The sequence below is a fragment of the Falco rusticolus genome, chromosome 6, assembly GCF_015220075.1.
Source record: "Falco rusticolus isolate bFalRus1 chromosome 6, bFalRus1.pri, whole genome shotgun sequence".
NCBI classification, from domain to species: domain Eukaryota; kingdom Metazoa; phylum Chordata; class Aves; order Falconiformes; family Falconidae; genus Falco; species Falco rusticolus.
The window spans coordinates 16,708,371-16,733,678 of NC_051192.1; the positions used below are offsets into that span (position 1 = coordinate 16,708,371).

At 41.7% G+C, this 25,308-nt stretch overlaps 1 protein-coding gene across 21 annotated transcripts in view; it reads left to right on the forward strand.

Moving 5' to 3' along the window:
• The window catches only part of DTNB (dystrobrevin beta), a 214,912-nt gene that overhangs the window by 36,413 nt on the left and 153,191 nt on the right, over positions 1-25,308 (forward strand). For 14 of the 21 annotated variants that reach the window (XM_037391264.1, XM_037391269.1, XM_037391263.1 and 11 more), the window contains 3 exons: positions 3,852-4,012; positions 11,715-11,820; positions 22,938-23,104. In XM_037391264.1, the coding sequence (XP_037247161.1) occupies positions 3,852-4,012; positions 11,715-11,820; positions 22,938-23,104 (434 nt within the window). The remainder of the gene's footprint in view (positions 1-3,851; positions 4,013-11,714; positions 11,821-22,937; positions 23,105-25,308) is intronic. The other 7 variants (XM_037391270.1, XM_037391267.1, XM_037391274.1 and 4 more) reach the window with 2 other exon arrangements.

A 25,308-nucleotide genomic window follows, 5' to 3' on the forward strand; every position in this document is an offset into this window, starting at 1 on the left:
GGATGGCAGCACTTGTCCTAAAGGCTGTCTCACCTGGTCCTCCCAGTTTGGCGTCATCTGCAAACTTGGCAAGAGTGCAGCCTGGCACCTCTCCCAGATCATTGATGGACATGTTGATCAGGACATGTCCCAGCACAGATTCCGGTATTAGTCCACTTGTTATTGGCCTTCACGTAGAGTTTGACCCACTATCCACTACCCTGCAAGCCTGATCATCCAACCGGCTCTGGTTGGATACTGGAATGTGGTGGGCAAATAAAAAGTAAAAAGCCTTGCTCGAGTTGAGGTGAATGATACCTCCAAATTCAGTCATTTTATCACAGAAGACAACCGAGCTGGTCAGGCGTGATTTGGCCTCGGTAGATCCATACTGATGGGTCCCAGTCACCTTGTCCTTATGCAGGAATGTGCACCAAGAAGGTTTGCTCCATGATTTTCCTAGGAACTGAAGTGGGGCTGACTGACATGTGTTTCTTTGGATTGTCCTTTTGACCTGAATACATACTTGGGATTAATGTCAAAAAAAACCTGCACACACACAACAAAAGCGAGAGTCAAACCAATTCACCTCTCAATTTTATTTTCTTGGCTTTTACTGATATTAAAGCTAGTATTTAACAAATATTTTATGAATTTGTATGATGAAAAATTGACAACTTCATAGGAATTGTGAGACATGAGACATGCAGGATACCAGGATAATAAGGATGCCAGGTTTTTGTTGTTTTGTTTTTAACTTCATTGGAGAAACGGTAGAGCCTTCAGCTTAAACTGCACAAAGCATCAGGCGAATGTCTTGATTGGAGAATGCAGTCAATTTTGGCAGTTATAAGCAACTGCAAAGAGCCTTTTGAGGGAGTTGTTGAACAGGTTTAATAGATATTATGAGCTCTGTTCTTAATGTAAAAGTTCTACTGCAAGCATTTGAAAAAAAGGAAATAGTGAGTTGCACAAGTACCATTTTTCTATTGGCATTTCGGGGACTGAGCAGCGGGTTTTGTAGTTCTAAATTTTTTATTCTCTCTAGTTGGAAAGAAAAAGTTTATAGCATAGTAGCGTTGAGCTGAAATGTTATGAGAAGTGAAGTATAATACCTTGTCATCAGGAAATTGTTGGCACTCACATACTGTGACCCTGAGGTGAGCTCTTGGGAAATTACACTGTTAGCCTCTGCTTTGCTTGAGGTTTTCTATTTGAGGTTAATTTGCTGCCCTTGAAAAGGGTAGATGACTGTATAATTATGTCCTACTAATCTTTCCTTTCCAATTTCACTGGTAATTTCCCATGTGGAAGTTCCCCACTAAGTGAGTTGAGCTTTGACTATAAACCCACTTTTCTATGACTGCAAGATATAGGTTAGTGGAGTTTGGTGGGTTTTTTTGTTGGTGTGTTTGGTTTTTTTTTTTTTTAATTTACCCTTGATATATCATCTTCATTTTATCTCATTTTCAATTTATTTCCATAGCTTTAATTACTTTCTCTTTTAAAATCATTTAAATCTGGTGAACTGTTCAGTTCAGATTAATATGCCCAGAAGATTTCCGTCCTTTTTTAAATACAAGTGCTGTTATATTCCAGTCATGTTCTACTAGTCCCACCTTGACAGATCTATTACTAGACTTTCAGGTTTTGTGCCATGTGCCAGTTCTGGAGTGATTCTGATCTAGAATGGATTAGGATTCTGGAAGTTTGGCACTCTAATTAGTTTTAGTTGTTCCCATAGTTTTCATTTGTGTGCATTTTGATTCTGACTTTCTTTCACATTTAATTTTCAGATTAAATATAATTTTTCTGCTTGTCGTAATTTTCTGAAATACATCATTCCCCCAACCCCCCATTTCTCTTTTTGTTTTTTTTTCTTTTTTGTTTTTTTCTCTTTTCCACCATTTCTCCTAATATGGCTTATAAGATTATTCAACAAGAGTTTCAGAGCTTCAAGCTTGTCTGTTCAGCCAGTGATGGCTTTATTACCCTTAACTCGGATATCGTAGGCTTCTTCATAAGCTCGTTCATTCAGGAGGCTGGTATAATTTCTCCAGTTTACTAGAAATATGCCTTTCTGAAATAGTCTTATTTTAACGGTCGTAGTTTTGATCACTTAAGGTTATTTTCTGTCAACATATCCTTTTTGATGTTTAATTGCTGATGGTGTCTTAAACAACCTAATAGATGATTCTGTGTTAGTGAAGAATTCTGGTCTCTGTCACATCTTGGAAAATTTTAGGTCTTACTAACATTAGTGCTCTTATTAGAGAAATCTTCCTTTATAGAGTAATCTGACTCTGCAAGTATATCAGAGACCTAGTTTTGCTGTTCGAGAGATTTGTTTTTTCCAAAGAGGCTTTTGATCTCAGGACAGTTCTGCTTTTTCTGTGTGCAGCTGTCCCTAATATTTTATATGACATCATTTTCTTATAATGCTATCTACACATCTCTCCTATATTTTTACCTTTTCTGAGACTTGAGAGCTGGGAGCATTGGGTTGGTCATGTGGAACGGCTGGAGGAGTTGAGCTTCGTGCAGTAAGGGGGTAGAGGGACTCCAGAGCAGGAGGCTCAGGAGACATCCTTCCTGGCACAGAGCTGCTGGAGCGGGGCCAGAGGAGGCCAGGGAGATGCTCAGGGGCTGGAGCAGCTCTGCTGTGGGAGAGCTGGGGTGGCTCAGCCTGGGGAGGAGAAGGCTGCGGGGAGACCTTAGAGCACCTGCCAGTGCCTAAAGGGGCCGGCAAGAAAGCTGGGGAGGGGCTTTGGGCAAGGGCAGGTGGCGATGGCACACGGGGGAATGGCTTTACATGAGAGAGGGGAGATGGAGATGAGAGATGAGGCAGAAATTCTTCCCTGTGAGGGCGGCGAGGCGCTGGCCCAGGCTGCCCAGAGCAGCTGTGGGTGCCCCATCCCTGGCAGGGCTCAAGGCCAGGCTGGACGGGGCTGGGGGCAGCCTGGGCTGGGGGGAGGGGGCCCTGCCCATGGCGGGGGAGTGGTGGGACTTAATGGGTCCTTAATGTCCATTCCCACTTTAAAACATTCTGTGATATCATCCACGTACCCACAGCTGGGTATTTTACATTGGGAGTGAAAATCCATGCAAAACTACCCTCTTCCCTGCCACTGCCTGGGACCACCCTCCCTCCCTTTCCTTTTCCGTAGATACTCAAGATTGCTGAACATCTTGCTTGATCTTCTTTTTGGTTTTGGAAACATCTTTAGCCCCACGTAGCTAAATAAAAAGCATACCTCATCTCATTGCAAGTGAAAGTTCCTTTTCTAGCTCTTCAGTGTACACAGAATCTCTAATAAAAAATTAGATCAGATTTCTTCTTCCCCATCCACTCAGCTGCACGGCTGGTGAGTTTTAGCCTTGGTGGAGGGCGTTGCACCCCAGTTTCTGACTGCTCTCTTCTAATGCTGTGTTATTTAAATTTAACATGCCATTGACGTGCACCAGATTTACCAGGAGTTTTGCCAGTTTTGACTTTGTGATTCTTACAACTTTTTTAATTCTAGGAGATTTCTCAGAGGATTTTATGTAGGTTTATTTTGAAGGCATAAACTTGAAGATGTAATGTTCTCTAAGTTTTATAATGACTCTTAGCTTCTGCTTTCTTGCTGTTACAGTTAATGCACTGGCAGAATCTTTTTTCAAGACTGGATGAGATGGGATAGAGGAAACAGGAAGATTTATATTGTGGCATGTTCAAATATATTCATTTATAAATTATATCTTGATAGCAAGTGGTAAGAAATTGTCAGAATAAAACAAAAAACTTTCTTGCAGTTGAAATGGATTGAAATAATATTTTTTCTGTAGTAAGCATGTATTTACTGTAGGGTTTTTATTATATTTTCTTACAGATATTTTCTCTCAAATATCAGATTCAAATGGACTTATGATATTTACAAAGTTTGATCAGTTTTTGAAAGAAGTTCTAAAACTTCCAACAGCTGTGTTTGAGGGGCCTTCTTTTGGATACACAGAGCATTCTGTACGGACCTGTTTCCCACAACAAGTAAGAGTTAAACAAAACAGGAATTTTCTGTTGCTTGTTAATCTAGTGCTTTCTTCTGAAGTCCACTGGCTGTGGTGGTTGTAGTTTGTGTGGAGTTTGGAGGGGAGGGGGTTTGGTAATATACACTGTATAACCTAAGCAGTCTTAAGACAGTCTAAATAATTTAAAATAGCATGTCTAGGTTTTAGGCGGCTAAAGGATTTTGTGCAGTTTTAGTTTGTTTGCCTCCTTGAAGGGACACTTCAGTTCCCCATCAGAAGAACAGCAAGGATGACCTATTTATTTTCTAAAACATGAAACACAGTGGTTTTACTGTTTTCCCTTGATTATTTTTTTTAAAGTGCTCTCATGTGTTAAAAATATTAGTTTCAGCAGACCACTTGCTAGTTTGTTGGGGCTGTATAAAATACATTGTGTACACATAGTTTATTTTTAAAGCAGTTTCACTGTTGTGCTTATTGATATAGCGTGGTTTTTTTCCAAAATATTTCCATTACATGTAATGTTTGGATTAGATGTTGTCATAATAATCTTAAAAGAGCTTTTTATTTCTTTGTCATTTTACTTGTAATTTAATTGTTCCAAGAATTTGTTTCTAATTTGAGATAATGTAAATGGTGTAAATAATCCTTAAATCAATTTTAAACATGAACCTAGATAATCTTAGGCCTAAAAGTAAATGTTTAGGTCCTGGTCATGATTATGTTCCAGAAGATCTGTTTCTGAAGTATTTAGATTTAGAATTTATAGTCTCTTTTGCTAAACTGTAGTTAATTAGCAATTAGTGTATTTGAAACAACAACACAGTAGGAAACAGCCTTTGATTTAGGAAACAGTGAGGGCTCCAGCTCATCTGTGAGTTAGAGGACAGAGTTTTATTTTACTAATAGTGTAATAAATATTTTGCTCTGTTTCCGTACTGGCTGAGGTGTTTCTGGGCCATACATGCTCCCACAGACGTGCCACCCTTTCTGGTATGTCAGTGCAAGCCATCTACACACATAGGGAAACTGATCCGACCAAACCAAGTTTCATGTCAGTGGCGGAGCTGCTGGGTATAAAACCTCAACCTCACGATGGAGCTACAGAAGTCAGACTAATTGGATTCTAAGCTCTACATGCTCTTTCCATTGTCTGCAAAGGGAACAGGGATGGGGTTTTCATTTTCTTCGGAAGCCTACGCTCTGGAAGTGACAGTTTCTCTCTTAATCATAAAGAGATGCTAGTGTAGCCAGCTAGACTTTGACAGTTGGCTGAGATTTCTAAGGTACCTCATGCAAATCTTACCATGGTAGCCAAGTGAGGTATATTGACTACCCTTGAACGTGAGCCAGCAGTGTGCCCAGGTTGCCAAAGAAGGCCAGTGGCATTCTGGCTTGTCAGCGACATCGTGGCCAGCAGGGCTGAGCACTGGTGTGGCCGCCCCTCGAGCCCTGGGGTCCGTTCTGGCCCCTCACTCCCAGACAGAGCTTGTGGGGCCAGAGCGTGTCCAGAGCCGGGCAGGGGGCTGGGGCAGGGGCTGGGGCACCAGTCTGATGGGGGGGGCTGGGGGGTCAGCCTGGAGAGGAGGGGGCTCAGGGGGGACCCGATCGCTCCCTACAGCTGCCTGGGAGGGGGCTGCAGCCAGGGGGGGTCAGTGTCTGCTCCCAGGTCACAAGCGACAGGACAAGGGGGAACGGCCTCAGGTTGCACCAGGGCAGGTTTAGGTTGGAGACTGGGAAACATTTCTTCACCGAAAGGGTGTCCAGCACTGGGACAGGCTGCCCAGGGAGGGGGGGGAGGCACCGTCCCTGGGGGTGTTTAAAAGACTTAAAGATGTGGCGCTCGGGGCCGTGGGTTAGTGGTGGGCTTGGCAGTGCTGGGTTAACGGTTGGACTCAATGATTTTAAAGGTCTCTTCCAACCTAAATGATTCTGTGATTTGCGTGTGGCTTGCCTGCAGCATGTCTTAGCACTCTTTGACTGGCTCCCATGAACAATAAAGCTAATTCTTCATATTGATTCACTTTTAGAAATTCCTTTGCTCCAATTTTATTCAGCAAAACAAAATCCCTAGTGTAAGGCCAGGTTTGCAGACAGTGGTAATGTTTTTTTTAATTAATCCAGATATATGCTGTACCCTATGACAGTTCTTTCATTTATTTGGAACATTGAAACAAACAGGTCCTGGGAAGTAGATGGATAATCTGGCTTAGATTTAATTCCATTTTCTTAGGCCTCCCGGATCTGAAAATAAGCTTCCCAGAGGTACTTGTGTGATATTCTCCTTTTACAGCCTATCATTTTGTAAAAATTCTTTCCAGATGGCATTGGTAAAGCTGTGGGGTTTCAGACTTCGGCATTTACATGACTGATGTATAAGCTACATTTACACTGGTTAGCTGAGCAGTGCCTTGAGCTGTTCTGTGGTCCTAAGGCCCACTGGAACGGTCTGACCACATCTATGCTATTAAACTCTCTTATTCCCTCAAGCAGGGTGGTTAGATGGAAACTGTTTATTAAAAATGATTCCTAGCTGATACTAACAGCTGATCTGAATGCTGGAATCATTTGGGAGACTGAGTGGTTAAACCAGGCACAGGTTTAATAAAATAAAAGCATGCATGATTGATGTCTAGTGCCAGGGACGTTCCCTAGCGTTTAAGTAAAACTACCATGAGACAAATCCTTCCTGGCCAGCTGTGGTTCCTGGCTACCCATGGAGATCATGGTTCTGGGAGCCACTTCTTTCAGGTGCCAAAGGCCAATAATTTACTGCTCTCTGAGTGGTGAAAGGGCAGATGGGCAAAAAAAGTGTCAGTAATTGTATACACTCTACAACTCTCTTTCATTTCTTGGGTCACAGATGGAATAATTCAAACTTGTTGCCCACACAAAATGGAGTTTATTGGGATGCTTTTGGCAAGCACTGCGTTCTTTGTGATGGCTTCCAGATGTATGAAGAGCTTCCAGTAATAGTTTAGTATTCTAGGTCAAGTGGGGGCTTCCGCAGATGTAAGATGTCATGTCATAATTTTCTTAAGACTTTGTTCACTTGGCTACAGCCAGTCTGTCAGAGATGTTGTATCACCATGACATTCCCTGCCTTAGTAGGAAACTTTCTGTATTGATGGCACAGCCTGTCCTGTCGCTGCAGAGGCATGTCCACTTCATCTCTCATTTACAGAACAGTTTAATTGCAGTGTTTCTCCTGAGCTGTGGCGTTCACTTCAGTGACTTGGGAGCCAGGAGCTTGGCTTTGGTACAGTCAAACTGCTGGTTATTCTGTTGAAGCTCAGTAGCACGAGTGATGGAGTCAGGCATAGACAGGCACTGTGCATGCCTTACGTGAAAGCTTTGCTAAAGCGTTGGTTGGCTTGGGCTTCGTGGATGATGTGGCTGACAGCTGAACTGTCTGCACGCACTTAATGGTGTCAGAAGGATGGTCAGGACATACAGTCTTATTAACGCGAGTAGTAAGGAGTTATTTATTAAGGACAGGATGGTCTTCTGTATAAAGGATGACATAGGCATACTCTGATAGAGTTGCAGTTTGAACACAAGACAGGTACAGGTGGGGCCTAATAGGCAGCTGCTTAGCTCAGTATAACTTGTTTTGATCACTGCAGAGTTAAAAACGCATATCTTTGTGTTGGCTCAGAGGATGTGGTTTTGCGCCAGTATTTTGTGGGGAGATACATGCATTAACATCTTGTTGGAACAAGCATGTTGGCAGTGTAACAGTAAAACTGGCTGGTTTTGCTATTGAAGCAAGCCTATGGTATTTTTTTAAATATAAGAATACCATGCCCATGCACCCACCTGCAAGATCTGAGACTACAGAGCTATTAAGACAAGTAGGTATGTTAACAGCAATGGTAAAAACAATTATTAAGATGGGATAGAGAGTAAGCAGGTGATTACAGAGAGTATCTGTGCAGAAATGCATTTGTTCTCCTGGGGAGCATTTGACCCTTGTGACTGGTTGTGCCTTCACATTTACTAATTTTCAGTTTATATTCTTGGAGGTTGGAACCTTGCTGGCAGATTATTTGACTGTTGCTGCATCACAAATTGTGGCTTTTGAGTGATGTTTTTGTGGTTACTCCATGGTTGGGTTCTGAAGCCAGTAGGAAACACTAGACCAGCTACAAGAAAGGGCTTTATCTAGGCTACTTCTCTGACACATTCATAATTTCCAGGAGATGACTGCTGTTTGCTTTCCTGTCAACTCAGCCATTTCCGAGAATGCCTATACCCAGACAGACAAGATCAAGCAGTGATAAAGCTGCGTGATTCTTTTTGGTCAATAGGTCGCAAAATATTCTACCTGTAGCTGTGAAAAAACCCAGACCCCTGTGTCCCTACTGCCTCTTGTGAATTACGTGGAAGTTACATCACTCCATACACAGGTTTTGACAACTCATAAGGTTCTCGTTGCTTAAAGGAAACCATTTTTTTTTTTTCTTTGAGGAACATCCTTGTCTATAGCAGAAAGAAACTCTCCAGCTAGGTTTAGATGGTTCTGCCACTGTGCTTATCACATATCACTGTCTAATTGTAGAGTCATAGAATCGTAGAATGGTTTGGGTTGGAAGGGACCTCTGAAGATCATTTAGTCCAACCCACTTGTGGTGGGCAGGGACATCTTTTACTAGATCAAGCCTCTCAAAGACCCATTCAACCTGACTGTGAACACTTCCAGGAATGGGGCATCCACAATGTCTCTGTGCAGACTGTGCCAGTGTCTCATCACCCTCGTTAAAAAAAAATTTCTTCCTTGTGTCTAGTCTAAACTTACCCTCTTCCAGTTGAAAACCATTGCCCTTTGTCCTGTCACTACAGGCCCTGGTACGAAGTCTTTCTCTGTCTTTCTTGTAAGCCCCCTTTATATATTGAAAGGCTGCAATAAGATCTCCCTGGAGCCTTCTCTTCTCCAGGCTGAACCCCAGCCTTCTCCATAAGAAAAGCCTGTTTCAGCCCTCTGACAATTTTTGTGGCCCTCTTCTGGACCTGCTCCAACAGGTCCATGTCTGTCTTGTGCCGTGGGCCCCAGAGCTGGACATTTTACTCCAGGTGGAATCTCAGGAGAGTAGAGGGGGAGAATCCCCTCCCTCGATATGTTGGCCTCGCTGCTTTTGATGCAGCCCAGGGTGCAGTTGGCTTTCTGGGCTGTGAGTGTGCATTGCTGGCTTGTGTCCAATTTTTCATCCACCAGTACCCGCAAGTTGTCCTCGGCAGGGCTGCTCTCCATCCTTTCGTCCTTCAGCCTGTATTGATATTGGGGATTGCTCTGACCCAGGTGCACCTGATGTTGTTGAACTTTATGAGGTTCACGCTAGCCCACACCTTGAGCCTGCCAAGGTCCCTCTGGATGGCATCCCTCCCCTCCAGTGAATCAACTGCACCACTGGGCTTGTTATAATCTGCAAACTTGCTGAGGGTGCACACAATCCCTCTATGTCATTGGTGAAGATATTAAATAGTATTGGTCCCAGTACAGACCCTTGAGGGACACTGCTCGTTACTGGTTTCAACTTGGACATTGAGCCATTTAGCATAACTCCTTAGATGCGACCAGCCAGCCAATTCCTTATCTGAGTCCATCCATCAAACCCCTATCTCTCCAATTTAGTGGCCAGAACATTGTCATAGACCATCTCAAAGGCCTTACAGAAGTCCAGGTACATGCCATCTGTAGCTCCTCTCTTGTCCACCGATGGTCGCATCATAGAAGGCCACTAGATTAGTTAGGCGGGAGTTGTACTTCATGAAGCTGTGCTGGCTGTCTCAAATCACCTCCCTGTCTTCTGTATGCTTCAATGTGTTTTCCAGGAGGATCTGCCCCATGATCCTAACAGGCATGGAGGTGAGGCTGGCTGGTAGTTCCTAGTGTCCTCCTTTCTACCCTTTTAAAAAACTGCCATGATGTCTAATGGATCCTGAGTCTTGTCTCCAGAAAACTTGTCTGTCTGTGAGCAGTACTTATTTGGACTAACCTTCACATTCTTGGATGTGAAACAGTATGAGAGATGAGAGCCAAGGCAAGATGGGGAACCTTAGAGGCATTTTTATGAAGTTGTACAGTAACTATACAAGCAACTAGGTAATTATGTTAAGATTTGAAACACAAAATCTGCGCATCAATTACAGATGCTGCTGCCATTTAATATCATTAGCACAACGGTTCCTGTTACACAAGCAGCCCTTTCTGATCTCAGATATCACACACCACCCTCGGTTAATTCCCAGTTAATAACTGTGGTTCTCCTTCTAGCAGAAGGCCTTGTTTGGCATATTTACAGCGTTTCATGGCCTTATAAAACGTGTATTTGTTAAAAAGAAATTTGATTTCTTCACCCAGGAGGAGGAGAAGGCAGGTTGACCAAGTGTAGCTATTAATAGCCTGAAGGATGACTTGGCCTTGAGGAGGAGGGAGGGCTGGGATTGCCAGGCAGGATCCAGGCGTGCGTTCTTGTCCAGGTAGTGAGTGCGTCTGGCGTTGTGTCTGGCAAAGGGAATTCTTGGACTCTCTTGTAGCAGCAGTTAACTGTTCAGGAAAAGCTTTTAATTTATTAAGCAGAGAGACTGGAACAAGGACACCTTATAAAAGTTGGAAGAAGTAAGATTAAATATTTCTTAGAATTTTCCTTAATGGTAACTGCGATAGATAATAATAATTCTAAATTATCTTTCCAGGATAGTTAGTTGCAGAGGTATTAGGTGCCTGTAATCATGAAAATATTGATGTTTAAATATAAACCTTCTCATTAATTAGAACAAAACAAACTCCAAACAAAAAACACCTTAATTTGTGGCATGCTAGTTGCAAGTGAAAGCTACAATTAGTTTCACAGCTGCTGGAAAACCAGACTGGCTTTTCCTCTAGCTCTGCTTACCCTCCCTGTTGTGGATGTTTTTTAGCCTAACACTGCCATATGCCAAGGTGAGAAAAAAGTGCCATCAGACCAGCTGGTCTTCTGCCTACGAGAAGTTCTTAAGCATCCAGCTTATTGTATGCAAAAGCCAACCTAGTCTTTCTTTGTATCCATAATATGCGTAGCTGTTTTTCTTACCGGTTGTCTCCATCTGTTTGTATTTGCAGCACATATTTTCTCTTGCTCACTTGAATTTGAAACCTCAGAAAATACTACTCTTAACATGCCTGACTTCCTTCTAATGATTTCATTTCAGTTTTGTTTTTCATACAATCGTTTAGGTTGGAAAAGACCTGTTAATTGACAGTTGTGTAAAACCTTAGCCTGGTTCTCCCCATGCCTCTTTTTATTTTACCTTTTTAAAGAGTCATTTACTGTATGGATCATGTATGAATGTTAGCGGTAATTACGTATGTCTACTTTTTTCATTGCTGTCTGTATGTTTGAAATGCTGTTTTCTACATTGTTAAATGACCTCCACTCACATTTGTTGTATTCCTCTTCAAAATAAGAACCTTTCACTGTGACTCAGGAACCAATCCTGACTGACTAGTCCTCCGTTCCTTGGGGTTTTCTGTTCATCTGTTTATCGTTTATTTTTGTATGATTATATCGTGTCTATACTAATAACTTCATTGTGGTGTCACTATTTGTCTAATACAGATTGAAACTCCATGAGCAAAGTAGTTGTGTCCTGTTAGAAGTTGAGTCATAGATTTTAAGGCTGAAGTAGATTTTGGTATATAGAATTGACATTTTTCTTATTAAGTTCTATTTGTCTTTTCTTTGCAGAAAAAGATCATGCTAAACATGTTTTTAGACACGTTGATGGCTGATCCACCTCCTCAGTGCCTTGTGTGGCTGCCTCTCATGCACAGACTTGCCCATGTTGAAAATGGTAAATGGAATATTTTCTTGTTTGAAACATCTGGTTGGAGCAAGGTTTCTGTTCCACATATGTAAATATGCTGTTCTTTCTCACGTAATGAAGCGCTTAATGCCTTCATCGTTCCACTGTAACGGACTTAATCTCAGAGCATTTAAGCCCAGACTTTTGTTGCAGTGAAAGTGTTCTGTGCTTCTGGGATGAAGATGTTCTTTTTGAAATCATCAGCAACAATGCAAAACAAGATCAGTTTTAGAGTTCTAGTACCACTAGTAGTGGAAGATGGAAAAAAAACCCCACAACACAGCAGAAAAACTATATTCTCTATATGTTCTTGTTTGTTCTGGAGCTTTTAAAAAAAACTTCACTTGAACCATGCTTTAACATATGCTTTCAAGTGCTATCTCCCAAAGATTTTGGTACCCGCTCAAATGCCTGCCTTGAATAGTATTTGAGCACGATTCACTTCAGTGCTCACTGTGGGAGGTAAATGCTGAGCTCCTCTCACTTCCAGACCTCTTCTTAGCTAAAATTTCCTGTGTTTACTGCCTATGGAAAGTATTTAAGGAGCAATAAAGGATGGAAAACTGAAGTTTAACAGTGAGAAAGTGTGATGAAAGAATCATCTGGCTGAGAGGGCTTTATGGAGTTCAGGGAAGCAAAAAGGTTTCCTGCAGAAGGTTGTGCAATTGTATTGAAACTATTGCTGTGTTTAGTGGCCAAAAAGGTGGTGTGTTTAACTTCTTGTACAGTTGTACGCAGTATATGCGTATGATGTTTTGTATGTGAATTCTAGAAAAAACCCCACTTTTTTCCTTCACCCCTAAACTAAACTTCATCTTTTGTTTCCTTCCCCACAGAGTAAAGTCATGTTATCACCCTTCAAAAGCCCTGCCCTACTAGCTGTTATCTTTTCTTCTGCTTAATGCCTTTCTAGTCATTTCAGAGGTCACTTCCATCCTCAGCTGTTCAGTGCTTTTTGTGATTCTAGGTATGATTGAAATGAAAATCCCACTATATCATTCCCTGAAGTTCTTCTCTTCCACCATGAGCCTGTAAACAATGTCTACTTGATAAAAATGGACTCAGTCCATAAAGATCCATCCTTTGTGTCTTTACTATCTTGAACGCTTTTCCCCGTAGTATCTGTTTAGTAGTGGTCTTGTTCTGGAGTTAGTTAATATCCCCTGCAAGTTAGTTTTCTCTGGATTGCACCTTGTCAGTGTGGTACTTTTCTTTCCTAACCTTTCCCCACAGCCAGATGCTTGTCATCTTCACAGCTTGTAGGTATTCTCATTAATTACTGTGACAATCACTGCTGAGTTACTGCAGAGCCACTTGAACACCTCAGATGGCACCTTTAAAAAAAAAAAAATCCTGCAGTTTCCTTGGTTGTCTTCAACGCTGATACAAGCAAGAGGCAATTAAGCTCTGAACCGAACTTGTTTTATTGACAAAATAGCATTTAGAGGTAAAAAATCACATCTCTTTTCTCTCAAGGCGTCAGATAAACCCCATGGATTGCATGTATTGATCTAAACAAATAGCTTGGCATGTTATTTCTCTATTTGCATGATAATAGGCAGCATAATCACAATATGCTTTTGTGCAGGCATTCTAATCTGGTTTGTTACGCTTTTGTAGAAAGAGGGTTCTTGGTAAATGCAAGTGGAAGGAGTCTTCAGGCTGTTTTCTCCCTCTCATATATAGCAAAGGGATAATATAGGAAAGAATGTCTAGCTTTTAAACTTGTCACTGCTGTTATCTTAAGCTTATATTAACATTTGTAGAAATACTTTGCTAGCTTGTAGACTCTCTAGGGTAAGGATTGTATCTTGCCTGATACACAACACTTAAAAAAACCCAACAAATATGTGCAGTAGGGAGAAAGCAGTTCCTGTTTAGGAGTTCCCAATTAAAAAGTGTTCCATAACTTCTTTTTTTTTAAACTGTGTCAAGTAATTCTTTGGTCAGGTATTATAACTCAAGCTTTGACCACCTTCTGTGACAAATCTTTAACTTTCCCAAAAAGATCAAAATAACTTCAGTAATTTCTGAATGGGATTGAGAATTTCTGACTTTCCTAAAATAACAAAAATTTTATTTAGCAGCTGCTGAGCAGCCTCAGCTGGGATAAATCTTTTACTTTTCACAAGGGAAGACAGAGGCTCACAGTGGAGTTAATTTTTGGCTTCCCTTTGAAAAAACAGGAAAGAAAATTAAAAAAAGCTTAAAAATCTACAGAACTCTGGTAATGCCTTTTTTCTTTTTGGCTTTTTCACATTTCTTGAAAGGAGGAAGGTGGTTTCCTAGGAGGATGCGCCAGTCATGCTGGTGTTTTGACAGGGATTCTGACGTGCACAGACCATCTTTAAACTCCCCTCTAACAACATGATTCTCCTCACGGGAGGTCGAGTGGAGGCTGGTTGAGGCCAGGCTCTGTCGTTGCAGAGCTCTGGCACCTCTCGGTGCTCTGTGTCCCATCTCCAGCACCTTTCCCTTTCTTCCCCTTCTCCCTTCCAGATGGGCAGGTCAGTGGCTGAGCAGTGTTTTCAGTGTCTGGGTGGGTTGCGTTGCCATTTCTCTGCCTTTCCTGAAGCAGAATTACCTTATTTTCACACTTTTCTTTCTCTCTGTGCTTCCCCAGGCTTCTGTGAATTCTAGTTTCCATTAAGAAATATAAGTTTACAGGCAGACTCAGAATTATTTCAGAATTATCCTGATGGTGGTAAAGGAGTTCCAGTGACAGAAACTTGTGCTTTTGAGTCGGTCTGGCCTTTGCCGCTCTGAGTGTGTCACTGACATCCATCAAGAAACTACTCTTCCTTTCTTCCTTATTGTGATTTTGAGTCAATGTTTTCATGATTACTCAGGAGCCAAAATTTTTTCCATTTTTGCTTTAGGGAATCTTGGCATTTTGATGGAGCTCTGCATTGTCCTTGTGTTGTCAGTAGGTAAGGAAAAGGCTTAATAAGAAAAATGTAGCGTTAAAATCTTCTGTACTAGCAATAGGTAATTGCCTGCACTGCCTGAGTTGTAAGTTGTCATTATGGAAGGCTCTTCTGATTGTGAACTCTTGCCCTTAAAACCCAGTTTTAAATTATTTAGATTCTCCAGATGATTGCTTTAAAGAAAGGGAAAGGAAGCTACCAGCTGCTGTAGATATCATTATAATTAAGAAGACTTATCCACTTCTAAGAGGCACAGCATCACTTGCATACACTAGTGATAGCAAACATCTGAAAGCACATTTCAAAAATACTCCTCTGCAAAGATTTTTCAGTCCATGCTGCTCTGGTGTGTTTGTTCCTGTCTGTGATAACTTGGGTAAGGGTAATAATTTGGTGTAGCATTTTTACAGTGTAGGGAAATGTTAAGCTGCTACTCAGCAGAGTCTTTGCACAACTCAGGCTGGGACTTGTGATACACTTGTGTTTTTCCATGCCCTGCTTAGAGCCATCATCTGACTTGACACCTTGGAGTGTGTACCACTGGTGGTATTCTGTGAGTTTTTACACCCATCGTTTCTTTCTGGATACAAAATCTGTATTACGTTTCAGTCTTACTCTGGTTTGCTGGTCCCTAAGCTTTCCAGTGGAATGCAGATAATTTTAAACAGTTCTGCTGTATTGCATGTGCCAGATTGTTTCTGTTCATCATAACCTGCGGATGTAAGCATCAGTAATCCTGCTGAAGTGGTCCACCAGATCCACATGTCCCATAGACCACAGGTTGTAAACCAGCGTTCCACTGCACTGAATGGAGCAGAATGTGTTTAGTCCCAGAGACTAGCTTTTGTTTAGAGATTTAGCAGCAGAACGCAGGACCAGAAAGTATTTGGATGTATCCACAACTGTTAATTTAGACCAAGGAGGTCAGGTTCCAGCTTTAGTCAACAGGAAGGTGCAGAATCCTGCTCTGACTGCCACCTAAGCAGACCTCTATCCATGGATTTTTAGCTGAGGATGTTAATCTCCTGCAAGAGTTCTCCTTCTGCTCATTTGAATAGTTTCCACAGGAAGATCTGAAGGTCAGCATTGAAACCTGTAGCTTAGCATGTACATTATATACTAAGCATGATTTTTGTGGTAAAATTACATACAGCTTTATAAGGAATACAGTATTTGGAATAATAGGCTTTCTGTGGAATTTTTATCTCATAGCTAACTATCAGTTGTACACATTTTACATTGGAGTAATAGCATTTAAAAGTTATGGATGTACACATCAATATTGCTGGCCTGTGTCCATTAGCACAAAGCAAAATCTTGTAGCAGTATGTCTTGTTTACAGATGTAGCTATGAGTACCACATGCAAAGGAATAGCATAATAAAAGTTTGTGTTTATAGTCATGGCAAATTCCTCAAATTGTTTTTTCTCCAGCATTAATTCTGTCTTAGCCAGGTTTTGAACAGTGGGATTTTTTCCACATTGTCCCTGAAACATATTTTATGTGAAAATGCTGAATTATTACATCTTCATCATGCTTTAGCTTTCTGTTTTTATTATCTCCTCTTTGATTTCTTTTATTTTGCAGCTGTCATATTTTCATTTTCCTTTACCTGCTAGTTTATTTTTAATGTCTTTGGGAATTTCTTCCTCACAATTTACTAAAGGCTCTCTTCTTTTCCCCTTTTTAGTTCTATCTACATTTTGTTACTGAGAATATTCTTCCTGCAGAAATACTGTCATGTGTAAGCAGGCAACTTGACCATGCTGTTCAGTTCCGGGCCAGTCTCTGATCATTCAGTTCTGCATCTCTCTTAACTCTCTCATGTATCTTTAAAATTAGGGTGATTTGAAACATCCAAAATATGGATGCACAATTTTCCTCTAAAGCTCTTCTTTGTTATTTCATTTTAGCAATCTGTCATTTATATTACTATCATATTCTGGAAGACCTTAACCATAGCCCCCCGTGGGGAGGGCATTGTCTAGACAGAGCACTGGGTTTTGGCATCAGCAGTAAAAATAGAAGATAAAAAGATGGAGCCAGGGCAGTAGATGGAGATTTCAAGACAAGGAGGAAGGTCAGATTTGGGGTTTGCAGTTCAAAGATTAGCGGTGGAGTAAAGGTTACCCACATTTGAATGGGGAACAGTAATAAGGGATTTTGACCACAACAGTTTCTGTGGAAATGTGAGAGGCAGAGGGATTTCTTACACTCAAACTGAAGGAGAGGGACATCAGACAGTAAGCGTGCCCTCAGTGGGCTTAGAGACAAAAGGAACTTGGGGCTATAGAAGAAAATAGTTAAATATTTTTGTCCTTGGAATTTAAAAACCTAAATCATGTGTATATTTTGGTGTTGCAGAGCAAAGGGAACAGACCAAAGAAAATAATAATAAAGAAGGAACAGCTGTGAGGAGTCTGAGGTAAATCACAAGGTGGCACAAGAAGGTCTTTGAATAAATCAGGGATTTGTAGAACAGAGCAAATGAGAAGTGTCTGTGTGACAGAGGAGGGCAGGAGAGGAGAAAGGTCACACCACATTGTTCTGGTTGTCATTTGGAAGAATTTTACGTGTCCTGATCAGAGAAGAAATGGGAATGGAGAGAGAGGAGATTTGAGTAGTGACTTGAAAATTGATGACTGAAGATTTAAATACTGATGGCACAGATACTGTTAAGGCTTTAACAAAGAGTTAGATATTACTTAGAAGAATTTCGGAGCCTGGCAGAGCTGAAAGGAGAAGAGGGCACAGCTTTGATGGGTGAGGTTAGTTTTGTGACAAGATTTCTGTCAGGGATACTCTGCAATGCAGGAGCCTGAGCAGAGCTAGTGATGCCAGCCCCCCAGCCCCACGGTGGCTCAGACAGGATGGGAAGTAGAAGGACGTGTCCTGCAGCATGGGGCAGAATGCTTGGGAGGGACCTGAAATACAGTGACAGTTACTGATTGTACCAGTTGAAGAAAAAGAAGGGAAAGCAAACACTTGCTGAATACAGATACATGATCAGGAGTCAGAGAAAGGAGGATTTTTTCTCAGCCAGAACTGGGTTCTTGGTCCAGTCTCTCTAGCTGCCTCTCTGCTGCACTTCCTGCACTTTCCATAGGGAACTGGTCTGCTGGCAGGAGTGAAGGGAGGAAGGAGCAGGTGGTCTCTTTCAAGAAAGACCTATAGGAAATATGAGTCTGGAATTCTGGCAGCCAGAAAAGGGAATGACTGAAGGCTTGGAAGCAGTGGGAAGTGGAGAGAAGCTTTAAAACTCCCACTCCCATATGTGACAGGGAGCCTTGGGTGAAGGGACACCTTCAAAAGAGAAGGTATCAACAATAAAGAAGCGTTCAGATCACTGAGGCAAAGAAAATGAAGCATGAGGAGCATTTTGGTTAGAACAAGCCTTTCAGAGGCAGGAAAGGAAGAATAGGAAGGAGAAAGGAAAAATGGACTGGGACATGAGGTGAACTCTTGCAGTCCATAGGCAGGGAGGGGTCATGGTGGCTCAGATGTGACTTGGAGCTGGGCATGTCAATGATGTGAAAAACATTTTCAGTTGACTGCTTTATGGCAACTTCAGTCAGTTGGATTTATGCAGGTGGGAGTGTGGAAAGTGATCTGAACAGGAGAGAAAATAGTTTGCAACGCCGTATTTTACAGCATTCAGAAATGAACAAAAAAATGGGAAAAGAGTAATATCTGCATTTGATCATGACATACCACCTGCCAGTAAGCCTGGAAGGGGAAGATAGCAGGTTGCTACTGGGAGGAAGCATGCTGGTCCACTTGATTTATTTGTTTCCCATCCATAGCTAAATCTTGTCACGTTTGGGGCAGGGGGGAAACAAACCACAAAAAACCAAACAACCCACCCCAAACAAAATACCCTGGCAGACAAACCAAAAAGTGCACTTCCTTGGTTTCTGTCTTGATGGCCAGATACCTTTCCTGTGATTTAATAATCTGTGATACTGATTGTTCCAATCTTCTCTTTACCAGTCGTTTTGCGAGTATGCTTTTTGCAGTATGTTCAGTGCTGTCACCATTATTATTTTGCCTAATGTTTTATTTTATCAGAATGTTATTATTGCTTTCCTAAATCAAGCATATCAATTCCAAGGGGGTTCCCCCCCCCCCCTTTTCATCAATAGTAACCTCTTCTAAATGCATGGTGTCAGAGAAGATAAGAGGCATTTTTGAAAAGGTGGGGAAGAAGAGACAAGATGGAGGGATACTCAGGGGCAGACAGAACATGCTGTGAGCAGCTGATAGCAGTATATTGGCTTTCATTAAGGTAGTGACCTAATGCTCGGGCTTAGCAGGAGACAGCAACCCTGCTGCAGGCAGAAAGGATATTGCAGGAGAGTGCGGGGGTGTGTGCATGTGCAGGAAGAAGCTTTGGGAACCTGTGACTTCACCCATCTCTCTCTCCAAAGGCAAACTCAAACATATGTAAACATTCTTGAAAGATCTGCCTTGCTGCTGCTTAAAATCCTCTATCAACAATTTTCAACATCTCTTTGGACTTGAGGCTGGGATGAGATCAGTGTTTAAATATTCTTAGGGTGAGAAAGTTTAGTTTTTTCCTAATGTTCTAGCATGAATTTTTTCTTATTGCAGTTTAAACCCTTAAGTACCTCCTGTTTTTTGGCCACTGGCTCTGGAGAATGTATTGCTATTTTTGTAAGTACCTCTTGCATGTTTGATGATAACTTTCTCAGTCTACTCATAACCGAGATGTCTACTAGATACAGTTTGGACAGTTCTAATGCTTTCTCCTGTACTTAAAATTAACCCACATCTTCCTTGAAATGTGGTGCCCTAAATCAGACATTTTTGATGATAGTTCAGTATGTTTATGAGAAATATTGATCAGTGCATGACCTGGAATAAAGCCCTTTGCTCATTAGATCTTTTCATTTTGACAATTAACTGCTCTCTGGTCTTTTTCCAATGAGATTCACATCTGGTTTACAGTCCTTTCATCTAATGTGTGTTTGCCTCTGTCATGAGAATATCACAGGACACCAATTTTGTAAGAATTACTGAGGTAAAATGAAAAATTGGTGATAGTACCCAAAGGGGGCTGTTGCGGTTTAACCGCAGCCAGCAGCCAAGTGCCACGCAGCCCCTTGCTCACCTGGAGGGGTGGGGAGGAGAATCCGAAAGGAATGTGAAACTCAAGGGTTGAAATAAGAACAATTGAATAATTTAAACACAAAAAAAGGTAAGAACAATAACAATAGGAACAACAGTTATACTGAAAAGGTGGATAAAAGGATAAAATCCAAAGGAAAGGGGAGAAAGAAACCCAAGTGATGCACAGTACAACTGCTCCCCACCCGCTGACGGATGCCCAGCTCCCCAAGCAATGATCCCCCCAAGTTTATATACCAGGCATGACGTCCCATGGTATGGAATACCTTGTTGGCTGGTTCAGGTCAGCTGCCCTGGCTGTGTCCTTTCCCAGTCTCTTGTGTCCCTCCAGCATCTTGGCTGGCAGGGCCCAAGAAACCAAAAAATTCTTGACTTAGTATAAACATTACCCATCAACAACTAAAACCATCAGTGGGTTATCAACAGTGTTTTCACATCAGAGCCAAACCCCAGCACCATACTCACTCTTAAGAAGAAAGTTAACTCCATCCCAGCCGAAACCAGGACAGGGGCCAACAAGAAAGCTGGAGAGGGACTTTTTAGAAGGGCCCATAGTGATAGGACAAGGGGGAATAGGCTAGGCTCTAAACTTGAAAGAGGGGAGATGTAGGTGAGATGTGAGGAAGAAATTCTTCCCTGTGAGGGCGGCGAGGCGCTGGCCCAGGCTGCCCAGAGCAGCTGTGGGTGCCCCATTCCTGGCAGTGCTCAAGGCCAGGCTGGACGGGGCTGGGAGCAGCCTGGGCTGGTGGAGGGGTCCCTGCCTGTGGCAGGGGGGTGGGAACTGGGTGAGCTTTTAAGGTCCCTTCCAACCCAAACCGTTCTATAAGTCTATAAATGTCATAGACATTTGATGCCTGTTTCCTATTTTCAAGGTCAATTAGTCTGTCATGGAAATATATTAGGTTGTTTTGGCAAATGTAGTCCATGGCTCATTTCTCTGGTGTTCTGCAGGTGCGTACAGTACTTTGCTTTATTATTTGTTCCAGTATATATTCTAGTTAAAATAAGATGAGGAGTCAGTAGTTATATATGGATAATTTCACACCCCTTTAAAGATCGTAATTACAATTAATGTAATGTCTCTCTTAGATCCCCTCCTCGTTTTCCTCTCATTCTTTCTTTCTTTGTCCCTAAATATTTTAACCTTCGTTAATCGTTTGTCCTCGTTTTCACTTCTGTAGACTTCCTTTTGAATTTTAGATTATTTAGGAGCCCTTAAATTTTAGCCACATTCATCCTTTACTGCAGTCTGCTCTTTTCTCTGCTCTGAGGTAGTTCACGCTTGTTTCTTTAGCATAACTTTTTAAAGGGACTGACAATCCTCCTAACTCAGTTTTCTTGTTGAACTGTTTCTTCTTGTAACTTGCCTACTAATTCTCATGAGTTTACTGAAATCTGCCACATTGAAGCCATGTTTTCTCTTCTCCACTTCCTAAAATTCACAAAATTTCTCTGTTGGCATGTTGACCTAAGGTCACTTGTCATCTTTTTCAGCCAGTTCTTTTCTGCTGTCTGATACGAATGCAGAAGTCTTTCTTTTTCATTGCTTTCTCTACCTGTTCTATTAAAAAGAAAAGGAAAAAAAAGTCATCAGTCCCTCTACAATCCATTCCCAATGGGAATTTGTGTATTGAAATCACCTACCCACAATCAAGTTCTTTGCTGTATATACAGTGTTGCTACGTGCTGCAATAAAGTGTCATCCACCTGATATTCTTGAATTAGTTATCCATGGCATTCCTGATCAGGTTAATGCTCAAGTTGTCTTTGCTTTAACTGTGTTTTCAACACCTTGGCATTTATATCTGCTTTTGAGGTAGCAGGCACTTCTGGGCTGTTTAACTGGCCAAACCTCCTGTAGAAGCCGTATCTCTCTACGTTAACTTTATTGCCCTGTGCAGTATTGCACCAAGTCTCAGTTAGAACAGACAAGTCATCATTTTTTATCATAGATCAAAACTCCAGACTCTTTATAATTATTTCTTTTACATCTTTCAGTAGTCTTATATGTCTCATAACAGACATAGCTAAGAATTTCAGCTGATGGGACAGTGAGCTGCTCAATTTTTTCCTGTGGTCTTCTCCACAGCACAGTTATGTATACCTGCTGTCAGTCTAGAGCCTAAGTAATTACAGGCAATGCCAAAACATTTGCTCCTGTAATTCACCTTCCTTCACCTTTCCATGCTGTTTCCTGTGCTTCACCTTTTTAAGATGCATTTGACATTTAAGATATCCCCTTTACCTCATTCTCACCTTCCTCTTTTGTTTGTTGTAGACTTCTCTCTTCAATGGAGCAAGGCTCTGATTGTTTGTGGGTAGAAGAACAGGGAAGAAGCTTTTAGGAAAAAAAAAAACAAAAAACAAAAAAACCCCAAAACTTAAGCCTGCTTCTGATGGTGACTCATTCCTACCTAATTGAATTTAAATTTCCAATTCTTGAGATGTTAAGATGCTGAGGATTTCTTCAGTTTAAGCTGTAGAGGTACAAGAGGCAGCTCACAGTTGGGGAGGAGCAAGGGAAGTTCCTTGGTGAGAGGCAATTAAGAGCAGAAGCCCCTTGCAGGGCTCTGAATTTGCCTCTGCTGTGAAAAGCGCTCTCAGCTGGTTCTAGGGCAAAGTGATCTCCTCAGGCAGGAGTAACCTTTATGAATACAGCCTTTCTGCTTTCCCTGTCCACTCGTATGCCTTCTCAGTGTTGTTGGACTTCCACAGGGACTTCTGGGTCTGAGTGTATCCAAGGAGGGAGGAAGCTGAAGGAAGAAGTACTGAATTTGTCAGGTGGAACTGCAATGTTGTCCTCACATTAAATTTACTGTTAATCTTACTGAAATTACCTGCTCTGCAACCAAAATCCATGATCTGCCCAGAATAACAAGTGGTTAAGAACTGGGGGACGGTTTGGAAACTCCAGGGAAATTTGATGGCTGAGGTTTTAGTAAAGTTTGCTTACTACTTTTTTTTTTCTTTTTTTTTTTTTTTTTTTTTTTTTTCCTTCCACCCCTCGCCTCCTTCCCCATCTCCACCAAGTCTTCCATCCCGTGGAATGTTCGTATTGCCGGTGTGAGAGCATGATGGGTTTCCGGTACCGATGCCAGCAGTGCCACAACTACCAGCTCTGTCAAAACTGTTTTTGGCGTGGCCATGCAAATGGGCCTCATAGCAACCAGCATCAGATGAAGGAGCATTCCTCCTGGGTAACTTACCTTTGTTTGTCATGCTGAAACAACCACCTCTGTACTTATTTATTCTGAACATAAGAAGTTTTTGTAGAACTGCACAGTAGGACTTTTAAAGGTTTTCAAATAGCAAAAGCATATAAATAAACAGTACTGGTTTTATTACAAGTAATGTTAATTTATTGATGGTTGTCACCATATTCAGTGCTGTGTAAAGCACACAAGACGGCACCATCCTTCTCAAGGTTTAATAAGTGTGTTTCCTTCCCCTCTTCACATCAGTCCTGCTTTTCCTTTATTTTCTTCTAGCTTAAAAAGACTTAAAAGTCGCGATATCTTTCCTCCCTGGAAAGGTAAACCAGTTAGCATGAATGCTGTGCTTAGAAAGAAACTTCATTCAAGTGGCATCTTTCAAGATATTATTTCTTCAAGAGAAAAAAATATTGTCATTGTCCTGATAATTGTGAATACTCTCATTGAAAACTCTTAGTTAAAAAGCCTTAAAGAAATTGTATAAGAAACAGCATTCAGTTGGATAAATATGATAATTGCATCTCAAAAAATAATAGACAATTTTAGATATAAACCCCCCATTTTATGGCAAAAGATTAAGCCCAGCCTTTTACTTATTCAAAGAGAAGTTCAAATGATGGTTGGATTATAATTAGTAATTATCTTCATGAGGGAGAGTTATTACAGTATTACTGTTTCATTTAGAAAATTGGACCTTAATGCCATTCAGCAGTTGGAAGGTGAAGACAGGAAAATTCAGTCTTAAATATTGGCCTTTTTTAACTATATGGGTAATAAACTTCTGGAACGTTTAATCTAAACCACCAGTAGATTATTATCCTCTTAAGTATATATAAGTCCAGTCAGGATTTTTTAATACAAAGACGTATCTAAATAGTAGCTCTAACTGTAACGTAGATATTGCCTTCTGAAGTGCCTGACCTGCATTTGCAGTGAGTCAGGTCAGACGGACTGTGCCCCGTTCTAGTACTGGGATCTCCGAACCGCTCATCCCGGTATTGACTTTCAAGGCATTTGATTTTTACGAGGCTGTAGAGAATATTTGAAGGTGTAATGTGAATTGGAGGAGTGGGAAGTTATAGAAGTGGAGAAGGAGGATATTCAAACTGTTGCTCTTCTGGTAAATGAAACAGTGAAGGTTGTTGCATGATGTGATCTGCCAGACAGCCAGAACAATCCCTAGCTTTAGCTTGCACCGAACGGCACTCTGCCGAGCAGCTCCTATGGTAAGGTTTAGGAGTTGGCACAGGTGAGGAACCATGCCTACTAGATAACCGGAGTGTAGCCACCTTGCTTGGAGATCAAGAATTCAAATTATCTGCCATCAGGACCAGGTGGTGGCTCTGGAATTGTTTCCTTCTGTACTTTTCATGTAGAAGAAGAGGGAATTGCACAAACAGAAGGAAAATTAAGCAAAGCACAGAACTGGAAGTAGTGGATTACTGGAAAAAGCAGAAGATACAGGGAAACAGTTTTTACAGAAGAAAGGAAAGAATGTATCATTTTGCAAGGGCATGTAGTTGTAGGACAAGAGGGAATGGCTTTACATGAGAGAGGGGAGATGGAGATGAGAGATGAGGAAGAAATTCTTCCCTGTGAGGGCGGCGAGGCGCTGGCCCAGGCTGCCCAGAGCAGCTGTGGGTGCCCCATCCCTGGCAGGGCTCAAGGCCAGGCTGGACGGGGCTGGGGGCAGCCTGGGCTGGGGGGAGGGGGCCCTGCCCGTGGCAGGGGGGTGGGAACTGGATGGTCTTTGAGGTCCCTTCCCACCCAACCCATTCTGTGATTCTGTGAAAGAAAATAATGATAGTTTGGAACCTTGGAAGGACTAGGTTTTAACGTCTGATCCCATGAAAACATTAATGCGTAACAACAATTGGTCCAGAAGTCTGTAAAAGGAATTTTAGCAGCAGCAAATATGGCTCTCTGGTACAGAAACAAGACATAACTCATGCTAATAAGGAATTGCAGCAGTGGGTGAAATGGGAGGAACACTTACAAGGTGTGCTTAGGTAAATCTGTTTGCAGGGGGTTTGTGTAGTTCAACTATAGAGTTACGCCTGGATGTGAGTCAAAAGAATAAAAGGCATGAAGAAGAGGGAAAGAGGTATTTACATTTCTTGTTCAGCATAGTCAGCATCCAAATCAAACTCTATTTGTCTAAAGGTGAAGCAAAGACGAAAGATGGAAAT